General features: G+C 33.5%; 2 protein-coding genes across 3 annotated transcripts; one reads left to right on the top strand and one right to left on the bottom strand.

Annotated features, from left to right (window-relative positions):
- The first annotated feature begins 557 nt into the window (after positions 1–557).
- LOC145003276 (O-fucosyltransferase family protein) lies at positions 558–3,579 on the top strand. The gene is made up of 10 exons (XM_078962410.1): positions 558–878; positions 1,159–1,221; positions 1,321–1,402; positions 1,516–1,586; positions 1,726–1,814; positions 1,907–2,110; positions 2,254–2,491; positions 2,644–2,871; positions 2,984–3,181; positions 3,300–3,579. Exons 1-10 carry the CDS (start codon positions 750–752, stop codon positions 3,504–3,506), a joined length of 1,509 nt encoding a protein of 502 aa, XP_078818536.1. The 5' UTR covers positions 558–749; the 3' UTR covers positions 3,507–3,579.
- Positions 3,554–9,593, bottom strand: LOC145003275 (mechanosensitive ion channel protein 2, chloroplastic-like). Of its 2 annotated transcripts, none has more exons than XM_078962408.1 (14): positions 9,329–9,593; positions 8,219–8,366; positions 8,004–8,063; positions 7,689–7,843; positions 7,468–7,591; positions 7,131–7,228; positions 6,907–7,020; positions 6,707–6,767; positions 6,144–6,293; positions 5,946–6,056; positions 5,249–5,416; positions 5,061–5,174; positions 4,652–4,708; positions 3,554–4,425 (listed from the first exon to the last, which is right to left on the bottom strand). In XM_078962408.1, the coding sequence occupies exons 2-14, from the start codon at positions 8,294–8,296 to the stop codon at positions 3,793–3,795; spliced, it is 1,923 nt and encodes a 640-aa protein (XP_078818534.1). In that variant the 5' UTR covers positions 8,297–8,366; positions 9,329–9,593; the 3' UTR covers positions 3,554–3,792. The 2 variants fall into 2 exon arrangements, with proteins under 2 accessions (XP_078818534.1, XP_078818535.1); XM_078962409.1 differs by having other exon boundaries at positions 8,219–8,334.
- Between the last annotated feature and the right edge of the window lie 1,739 nt (positions 9,594–11,332).

Here is an 11,332-nt window from a genome sequence, read left to right as displayed (position 1 = left end):
TTTTTTTGGTTGTATAGGTTGTTGAAAGAAAACATGTCGAGAGTTTTTTTGAAAAAAAAAATGTGAAAAATAGAAGAATTGGATTGAAGTTTTGTAAATTAAGGTTGTGTAGTTTTATTTATAGATAAAAAAATTTAAAAAAAAATCGAATTTAAAAAAATGATTGTTCAATGTTGGGAAAAGAGGAAGCAAGAGAGAGAAAGATGCAACAAAAACTAATGGCAAGACTATAGACAAAACTGCGGGGTGGACGAGATCTTCCCCCCTCTGTTGTGGATATCTACTCGTATCATTTGATTTTTTTAGTTTTATTTTTATTTTTGAACTTTTTGATCATTTGAAATTTTCTTTTGTGAATGTTCATTTTTTCTAATTTAAAAAAAAATAAAACCTTGTGTATTACTAGAAGATTACCTATAAAAAAGGATAAATAACCAAAAATGAAAATTCTAATAAAATATGAGAGTAATTTTTTTTTTTTCTGAAAAAATAACTTGAGTCTAAAAAAAAAAGTTAGGTTTTTTTACATAATCAACCTAAAAAAAAAAAACAGCAAATTTTAGGCATATGTTAGTGCTCCTGCATCTCGTCGGTAGTAAAACTGTAGTGTATGATTTGGATATTGGATCAAGAAAGTCGACTAAGATTTCTCCAATTCATAACCCAAACACTACTACTACTAATCTAATATCTGCTACATTTTCTCACCGATCTGAAGTTGATCGATTCGCAAATACGCATTGAGGAAGATGAAGTTTCAGTACTTACAAACCCAGTCACAGAGAGCTGCTTTCGCTGGAATTTTCGTTATCCTTCTCCCCAATTTCTTCCCTAATCTCTTTGATCCTTTGGGACGTGCTTATCCTTCAATGTTTTCGGTACAGTTTCTGTCTCTACTCTCTATAGATGTGTATCTATGCTGCCTCCTTTCCATGATAACCTCAGAGACATTTCTTTTTGTCAAGCTGCTTAATTCATCCATGATTAGGGCTTAGTGTTTATATGAGAAATTTAAACAATGTGTAGGCGTCTTATATATTTGGAGGAAGTATATGACTTTAGAAGCGATCATCCTCAATTGGTTGCTTTGTTCTTTCTTTTCACCATTTAATTAGATTGATTCTTGCTGTGTTTCATAAAGAGGCTTTCTTATTGTAGGAATGGAATGCTCCAAGTCCTGAGCACATTCATTTATTAGAGGGTGCTTTGCATCAACAAATTGTGAGTAGGTGCTAACTTCATCTTTTTACAAATGAAATTTATAAGCAATTCACCTCAAAGTTTACCATATATGTAATCAAATACCTCCTCCATTTCTAGTCTGAGAAACAACAGTCTGATATCTGGTCTCCATTGCCTAACCAAGGGTGGAAGCCTTGTCTAGACTCTGCTACTATCCCATGTAAGTTATATAAGTTCTGAGCCTCTTCAGTTTTTATCTTTCCATTTTTGCCCCTTAAGTGGTCTAATCAACTGTAATCATTCTTTAATCTAAATAACAATTTTATTTTTAAGTCGATTCAGAGAAATCCCAGGGGTATATTCAGGTGTTTCTAGATGGAGGATTGAACCAGCAAAGAATGGGGGTTAGTGCTCTTTTATCTCTTGAACACACAAACAAGCATAAGAACTAACATTCACAAAATTGATCATATGTTTATGGAAAAATACAGAACTAATTTTGTTTATCATGTATTTCTTCTCTAAAATTCTCTTGTCCAAAAGATTTGTGATGCAGTTGCTGTTGCTAAAATCTTAAACGCAACACTGGTAATCCCACACCTCGAAGTAAATCCTGTGTGGCAAGATTCAAGGTATATAAAGCTCCACTATATTGGCTTCTTTTTCCTGTTTATTTAGGTCTCAACTCACAAAACTTACAAAAAAAAGTGCATATTATGTGCAGTTCTTTCACGGATATATTTGATGTTGATCACTTTATTGATGTCTTGAAAAATGAAGTCTCCATAGTTAAAGAGGTTCCCAGCAAATACTCATGGAGCACAAGGGAGTATTATGGAACAGGCATACGACCTACTAGAATCAAAACAGCCCCTGTTCATGCTTCTGCTAATTGGTATTTGGAAAATGTTCTTCCAATGCTAAATAGGTTTGTCATGATCCTTCTTTTACCCATCTGTTAGTTTGGTAAAATTACGATTCTACCCTTATATATCACCACAGGGACTAAACCTGAAAAATACAGTATACCACAAGGGCGATATTGATTTTTAAATTTTATATTTGTTTCAGTCATGGGATTGCTGCCATTGCTCCATTTTCACACCGTTTAGCTTTCGATAACCTCCCTAAAGAGATCCAACTTCTTAGATGTAAAGTCAACTTTGAAGCATTAGTTTTTGTCCCCCACATCAGGACACTTGGGGACACCCTTCTTCAACGCCTTCGAACCTCTCCCACTACAAAAACCAAGGGCGAAAATGGAAATGGAAATGGAAAGTTTATTGTTTTACACCTCCGCTTTGACAAAGTATGTTTCCTTCTTTTTTACCCTTCTCTATCATGATATTTTAACATGAGACTGGATTGATATATATATATATATATATATATATATATATATATATATATATATATATATTGGGAGGGTATTCACGTCTTTTGTGATATTTTATTGGACAGGATATGGCTGCGCATTCGGCTTGTGATTTTGGTGGTGGGAAAGCTGAGAAGTTGGCTCTTGCAAAGTATAGGCAAGTGATTTGGCAGGGAAGAGTGGTTAAGACACAGTTTAGTAATGAGGAGTTGAGACATCAGGGAAGATGTCCATTGACTCCTGAAGAGATTGGATTGTCATTAAGAGCATTGGGATTCAATAATGATACACGCCTCTATCTTGCATCCCATAAGGTAATAATCTTGAATACCTTTCTCACCCATTAAAAAGGTATTCTTATTATACTTTGGATTTTTATTTTTCTTATCAAGACATTTTACTTTTGTGAAAAAAAAAAAAAAAAAGGTTTATGGTGGTGAAGCGAGGATCTCAACACTGAGGAAAATGTTTCCGCTTATGGAGGATAAAAAAAGCATTGCCTCTGAGAAAGAACGCGCTCAAGTGGAAGGAAAGGCGTCGTTATTAGCTGCAGTTGATTATTATGTCAGCATGCACACAGACATCTTCATCTCTGCTTCCCCTGGCAATATGCACAATGCAATGGTATGTTATGTACACTTAATTAACACCATGTATGTATTTTGTAAGTGTATTTTGAGTTAGTTAAAAACACATGACATGACATGGTATGAAATGAATGAATTTTGATTGTTTTCTTCAGCTAGGGTACCGAGCTTATAGGAACATGAAGACTATCAGACCCAACATGGTGTTACTGAGTCAGCTTTTTCTAAATGGAACCATGGAGTGGTCTGAGTTTCAGCAGGCTGTGGAAAACGGGCATAAGAACAGACAAGGCCAGATTAGGTTGAGAAAGGAGACACAATCCATATATACATATCCCATCCCCGATTGCATGTGTCATTAATTTATTCTCTGGTGTAAATTAACTTAACATGAATACAATGAAAAGAATTGGAGATGCAAACTTGACATTCAAATTTTCATTTTTCCCCTTACTAAGTTCTATCATATGAATGGAACTCCTTGCCTTTCTACTTTTCACTTCCTATTCCTAACTGAGGAATTGGCAAGCACATACATGCATGAAATTAATGGATACAACAAACTTTTTATATATAATAAATACAAGTAACGATGATGCAAGCCTACTAAAAACCAGCTCGTGTCACATTTCTAAACACATTCAGATGTCACCTCTTTTCTTGTTCGTTTGATGATGTGGTCCCTTGACCCACGCTACCCGCATCACTTTTCTGGTCTTTGCTAGGCGGTGCACCACCCCCATTTAAACAGCTAGCCAATTCCTTCGACTCCGATGATGATGATGGTGCAGGGGGTCCCATCTCATCCTCCTCAATAGGCAGCATTCTTTTGGAACCCTCTAAAGCCACACCTAACACAATATTATCTTCCAATGCTGACCTGGCCTTTTCAGCCTCCTGTTTTGGACTATTACCACCAGCTGACCCAATGGGACTGGGTCCCATGTTTGAGGGTTTTGGGTTGGGATCTGTGATTGGGTCTGGTATGATGGGTTTGGTGTCTTTTTCTTCGATGTTGGGGTTGGTGGTGGGTCCGGGTCCGGGTCCGGGTCCGGGTCGAGATGAAGGCTTGCTTTTATCTTCACCGTTGATCTTGTAAGATGGTTCGATCAGTAGGAATGGGCGGTTTGCAGCAGCAGCTCGGTTATGACTGAAGATGTCGGAAATTGGGATGTCGTCGTGGTCTGCATTACGGTAGATTCTTTGTACAGTGCGAATGGGTGTTGCCAGACGGGCACGGTGGTGGCTGATTACTCTTAGCAGATCCAGCATTATTGCTTCCTGTTATTAGATTGTATCATTCACCATCACAAGGGTAAAATAGTCATTTCACTCTCCAAGCTTCAAAAAAAAAAAAAAAATGAAACATACGATACGAGTCATATGCTTTATTTGGCAATTTGCACCAATCACTTGTGTCATTTTACTATCGTTCCCATCCAAAAAATTAAAGTCTTTGTTCATACAGCATTTTATGGAGGAAAAAAAAAAAGAAACAGGCGCTTACCTTGACACAAAGATATTCTTCAAAATGTGATGTTTTAACAAAGCAAGAAATCATAATCTGTCAAACAAAAACAAAGGCTAATGATTTTTAATCGTCTTGTTATGAATAAATGCAATATCTGAGAAATGAATGCAAATGAGATTGTGCGCGCAGCACAGATTGTTATGGGTTGAAACTACGCCAAAAGGGGAATATTGCATTTAATCTGGGCATCCCAAAATCATTTATATGTGTATTATAGCATCCTACTTTCATTTCTTAATGTTTAAGACATTATACTTTGAAAAATCCATCCAATTGTTGCTATAACTGGGTATTTCAAAGCACAAGGCTGTAACTGGAGGAAATGAAAGTAGGTTGCTATTTATTGTATTTAAACTTAGGGAGATGAGAAGTGATCGTCACTTACCAAAAGAGCCTGGTTTTCACGGTCAACATTATCCAAAAACACTCGCCTATGAAGCTTTTGCTGCTCCACTTGAGGATTTTTGGCCAAAACCTTGCGCATATCAGCCACAATGTTCTGCTCCCAAAATAAATCATAATAAAACTATGGAGCATATTGCAATTTACATTTTACAAAAAAATATTACTCACGTTAATTTTGTTGACATCCAAATGGCTGATAGCAAGGTGAGTCTTGATGCGCCAATGAGTTTTTTGGCTTAAATTTCTCACCACATTCACTGTAAATTGATGATTTGGGATATGAATGGCTTCACGATCATCACCTCTAATCACTGTTGGGGACCACCAACCCACATGCTATATAAACCCACAAAAAAAATATATGAACTACTGGATCATGATTCATGACACTTAATGGGGACACAACTTAATCTGGAAAGCTATATAGATGGGTGTTCCTTTTTCACTTGATACACAAAGAGCGACTTAAAAGATAGAGTTAGGCAAAATGAGGCTTTCCTCATTAAGTCCCAATTTTTATTTTTATTTTCATAATCAACTTATTTATGTTTTCCTTCATTTTTCCAAAGTGTGCCTTGTCATTTTTCTCCAACATATTTTAAATTTTATTTATCCAAACAGTACTTAGGACCTGTTTGGTATATGATTGAATGTAACTAAAAAGGAATGGAATGGGCCATTCAAACATATTGTTTGTTATGTACAATTAGAAAACTAAACGAAATTAAATTGATAAATAAAAAATTATTATTCTCCATTTTATTCCCTCTTCTATTACTGCACACCAAACGCCACCTTACAGGAAAATGATGACACAGGACCTAAATTTTTGGCTTGTTTTTAAAAGTATACAGGAAATACATACCTCAACTGTACCAGAGACTTCATACCCCTGGATTTTTGTTTGAATCCATTCATTTAATACGAAAGGTCTTGTTGCATGGATTATTACACTTGAAAGAAAATTAGTAAATATCTACATGAAAATTGAATCAAATAATCATTATCAGCAAAACAAGTCTTGAATAAAAAATATAATAAAAAAAAGACAATGTGGTTGTACCTCACGGCCTGCAAGTGTAAGCAATACAGTACCGAGACCTCCAGCTGTCACCCACTTCTGAGTAGAGAAACCGAGCAACTCCATGAATAATGAAATAGATGCAACCCACACTGCAGAATAAACAGCTTTTCCCGCAAATTCATAACCCATCTGTACATTAAAATGTAGAGAAAATAGAATAGTTATATCATGGTTTTAAGTAAAAGAAAAAAGAAATAACTCTGCTAGATTCAAGAAATAGCAAGAACTAGTATCAACATACTTTCATGATTTCTTAACTATAGCATTCGATTTCAATCAGTGCTTTGAAAAATCTACCCAACTATAGCAACATCATCCAAATACAAAGGAATTTTCACTATTATAACTGCATAGACATTTCAATGTATAATGTCCTAATAAGAAAAAGATTGGAAGTATGATGCTATATTGGGTAAATTTATCAAATTACAATGCCTTAAGAAAACGAATAAATGAAAGTAGGATTCTGTATTTCTTGCATTTAGCCCCTATTTTATAACAGTTCCAATGAATTCAGATATACTAGAGTCATGGAGACATACATTTCTTGCATCACTAGGATCTTTATTCTCCGCAAAGAATTTTTGTGTTTGTTGTATTAAGCTGCCAAAACAAAAGAATGCATCATCTAAACATCAAAAGATGACTTGGAAAACAAACAATAGATAGGGGTTTTTATTTTTCATAAGAAAAAGATATCTAGATATCATTAATCAAAAGCTCATTCCATTCCAACTGTTACCTTGATAAGCAGTATGCAAATGCCAATACTGTTGATAATGAACGTACAAAATTCAAAAGCCTTTGTTTCACAGCTTGGCTTGATGCAGAAGGTAAGATAACTGGTTCCAGGATTCTGTGAATATCAATTACTGTTAAAATTACAATATACAGAAGATTTTTTTTTTTTTTTAAATGTAACAATATCTTAGCTACTAAAAGCTTCTAGAAAGATGTTAGTTTCACCTGCATATGAGTACTGCACCACCCCACAGCAACAAAGGTTGAACATAAGATGTCATCACTTGATATTCTTTACTCTTGTTCCAAGTATTATCACTCTTCTGTATCAAGTAATCACAATTTCAAACTATTAGCCACTTAGGACATAACAAAACAGGCTGTACTGTGTTTTGACATGCATTGTACTAGGACTGAGACTGATGTCAATGGGACAAAAATTGCAAGGTTTGGTCCCACCCCAAAAGGTAAAACAAGGTGGGATAAGAACTCGCTCCCAATCTCTTGTCTATGCAAAAGACATAAATGCCCTTCTCATCCCATCATTAAGAAGAACATATACCTGCAGAAAAAGGATCCTGCAGACACGCATTAGAGGTCCAAGACCCCATGCAGCAAAAGCAATAACTCCAACAGCTGGAATCAATTGCACTACAAGAGACCGACCATGAAAAGCTTCATATGACCTGCATTTGATGCAAACAATTCATACATGTAACACCAGAGAGTTAATCGAATATGTCAGGAACTAGATATTGGAAACATAAAGGGAAAAAAAATCACCTTGTTAATACTGTAGCAGCTGTTTTTAATAAAGGAATCTGGTTTCCTCCATTTGGTGAGAAAAGAGATCGACAAACTAAAATTTTACACCTAGTTGGTGTTGGTTTTATTGACTTCTGTAAGGTTAAAAGATGTACACTCCAAGCCTCTTGTAGCTACATATGCAACAGACTTAATCATGATCAGTATACCAAAATAAATGTCATCTTTGACTAGACATTAATTAGTTTAGAGGAGGCGTTTGACTGTTAGTCAAATATCTAAAATACACCTGAACAATTACAAACTTGAGCACTGATAGCATAAGTAACATACCGAGGTATGGGACGAAATACCAGCAGCAAAATTTTGAGTGTGTCCCTTATATCTCTTCCCCTGGAGGAAAAGAAAAAGAAAAAGAAAAGGGTTAAAGAAGATGAACTATGCGAAACTGGAATCTTGGAAGTTTTCTAGTTTGTTATTAATGTTTGGCCATCAACTAATTGGTTATGAGCAAAATGACCTATGTATAAAAGTATAAAACCATGCACCTTAGATCGGCTGTTATATACAGAACTTCTATTGATCCCCAATTCCCGAGAAAACAGCAAAGAACCAGTTGTAGCCATTATTGAGAGATTGAAGACACAAAAAGAAAGGAAATATCCTAGAAAGCAAGATGGAATGTAGACTTAGATCCTGCACAATAAATATGGGTTCTGCATATATCAGAACGTTGTCAAAGCCACCAACAAGTTAAACTCTAAATTGAGCTCTATAAAGTAATATACCAGATTGAACATTGACCAAACCCCTGTTACTAATGGAATACTGTATAATACATGTAAATTAGCAGGTAACAGGTGCATTTGTTTGGGAAAATATTTCCTATCACGTGAACATTTGACTTTAGGGAAACTGAATACTCCTTAACTTGAAAATGTCACTCCTGCTATTTTTCAGATGTAAAATTTGGTATAGATTTAAATAGAAAAGGTATTACCAACATTGCTACATGTGCAGTATTTGTTTGTAAAATCAGATAAGTCTAACACAATTAGCAATTTCTATTAGTGTTTGCTCTTTTACCATTAGATATCACTCTGAACTCGCAGCCAAACTAGTAAAAACCAAAGATAAGGATATAAAACTTGATAAAAAAGCAAAAAAGACTAGTACAATTTCCATTTCAAGTTGAAGAATGAAGAGTAACCATTCAGCATTCAAATTGAAGACCTTAGCAGCTTAGCTCTTCCTTCTGAGCATATACAGTATCATCAACAGCAACACATTTACAGTCACTCGACAAATCAAGATACATAGTTCAATATATCGTTATCACACTATGAAATGTCAAACAAAGGGATAGATAAATAAATCATAAACCTAAAACACTAATAAGAATTTTCACATCTGAAACAGTTATAGTATTAATCATTAACAATCCACAAAAAAACAGACTAGTGCATCCAAAATTGCTAGAGTATTACAGATAACAATACATTTATCGATAACAATAATCACTTCCAGAAAACGAGACATGATTCAGTGAATTAATATAATTGAGCTCTATCAACTATGCACAACAAATCAAAAAAAAATGAACAAAAACGAATATGAACATTAATCGATAAATTCATCAAATTGAACAAATAATTCACCTGATCACCAACTCTAACTGAGATCTGAGCGAGATTTCGACGAATTAATTGTATAACAAAACTTTCCGGTGGACTTGTCGACGGCGGAGCTTCGAGAAACGAGAAGAGAGCAAATTCCGATAACTTGCGCCGTTAATAAACTGACTACTGTTTTGGATAAATCCGTTGTATGGTTGAGTGACGTGGCGGAAAGGGAGAGGGTGGTATCAGCTAACGTGCGCAGTATGTACTCATTTTGATCCTCTTTTCATCGAGTCGCGGAAAATTGGCCACACAAATAGTGGAAAAATTAATACATTTAAATAAACGTGTGGAATTACTTGGTCGGCGTTTTGGACGGGTATCACCCGACCCAAACCTTCCCCTATAAACATGGATTTGTAAGAAATAATACACTAGATAAGCATTTTTTTGTAAGAAATAAAAAAAACTAGATAAGGAGTAAGGAGCTTTATATTAGATTAAGAATTAAGATAAGATGAGCATTTTTTTCTTTTATAAAAAAGACAAAATTAGACTAAATTCATTATTCATTTTCTAAAATCTAAACAAAAATAGTTATAATTTTCGCACATGACGTCTCAATTTTGTGAAAAAATGTTGTCTTTTGATGAATTTATCAAGAAATGCCTCTTGAAATAATATAGTTAGGTGATAAGAAACTCATTTGAAAAAATGTTCACCAGTTAAGTATAAAACTTGGTGACATATCGTATTATTTACCAATTAATTTTATTAGTGATATCTTAAAGATAATAAGTTTATATGAGAAGGTGTTATAATAATATAGATTTAAATATAGTTTTAACAATTGTTTTTTTTTTTTCTTTAACTATTTTTAAGTTCAAGTTTTCATTAAAAAATAAATAAATAACATGTCCTCCTTAATAAATGAAGGTTTGTTTTGCCACATGTCATCTTCTTCTTTATTTTGACACATGTCATTTTCTAAATTTTTTAAATTTTTTATTTTTCACTTGTCATTTTATTGTAATTTTCATTTTATTAAATTAAAATTCCACATTTAATATGTAAGATAATATATATATATATATATATATATATATATATATATATATATATATATATATATATATATATATATATATATATATATAAAAGGTATTTATTAGAAATCATTTATATATGTAATGTATTCAATGATTGTATTAAAGTCTCATTAATTTTAATAATTTATATTTTTTCTCATTTTTCTTATAATTTCAAACTTCTCAAATTATTAAAATTTCACATTTAATTTTTTTTTAAATAAACTCATGTAATACATGGGTCTCACACCTAGTTCTGTTAATATGTAATAATTTCTCATGTATTATCGATTATCATCATGTAGTTCAAAACTTTTGAAACAACCTTTATGCACATGATATGCAACTTTTATTCTCATGTATCATCGATTATCGATGCAAACATTTCCATGAACATGCACACATATACTCCACAATCTCCTCTATCTCCTTCCTACTGCGGCACATTTGCACCTTCAACAAATTCCACCTCAGTAGGTTTGTATCTATCGGGAAAATGATGCCAATATGAAATTCTGTCTGGTTCACTTAAAATACTATCGCCCAAGGTGTTGAAACAACCGTTATTCCCATAATTTGTAAAGTAACCACATCATTTGGTTGAATCGTATATAGTCACTTTACATGTAATAAGATTCAACTCGACCAAAAACCAGTGAAGTTGCACAATGTTTATGGGAATTAAAACCTGCATAAAATGTTAAATTATATATATACAAATTTAAAAATATATACATAAAATTTTATAAAAATATGATATATATATATATATATATATATATATATATATATATATATATATATATATAACCCGGTCAATATTCTTCCAATGAGGTTTACAATCCTATATGTGCATGCAACCCTAGTTTTGGATCTATGTTTTCTCTATTAGACATACAACATATGAACACAAAATAAAACCTAGCATGCATCTATTATTTTCAAAATTACACAT

The sequence above is a fragment of the Lactuca saligna genome, chromosome 6 (assembly GCF_052625555.1).
Source record: "Lactuca saligna cultivar CGN05327 chromosome 6, ASM5262555v1, whole genome shotgun sequence".
Taxonomy (NCBI): Eukaryota; Viridiplantae; Streptophyta; class Magnoliopsida; order Asterales; family Asteraceae; genus Lactuca; species Lactuca saligna.
The sequence above is the reverse complement of the archived record's forward strand: the minus strand, read 5'-3'. Positions and strand labels throughout refer to the sequence as shown.

Coding starts and splice junctions, on each gene's coding strand:
- LOC145003276 (XM_078962410.1), top strand. CDS start 750: ATGAAGTTTCAGTACTTACAAACCCAGTCACAGAGAGCTGCTTTCGCT. Junction 1,222..1,320: donor GTGCTTTGCATCAACAAATT/GTGAGTAGGTGC, acceptor CTCCATTTCTAG/TCTGAGAAACAACAGTCTGA. Junction 1,815..1,906: donor CCTGTGTGGCAAGATTCAAG/GTATATAAAGCT, acceptor TATTATGTGCAG/TTCTTTCACGGATATATTTG.
- LOC145003275 (XM_078962408.1), bottom strand. CDS start 8,296: ATGGCTACAACTGGTTCTTTGCTGTTTTCTCGGGAATTGGGGATCAAT. Junction 7,844..8,003: donor GTATTTCGTCCCATACCTCG/GTATGTTACTTA, acceptor TTGCATATGTAG/CTACAAGAGGCTTGGAGTGT. Junction 5,175..5,248: donor TGGATGTCAACAAAATTAAC/GTGAGTAATATT, acceptor TTTTGGGAGCAG/AACATTGTGGCTGATATGCG.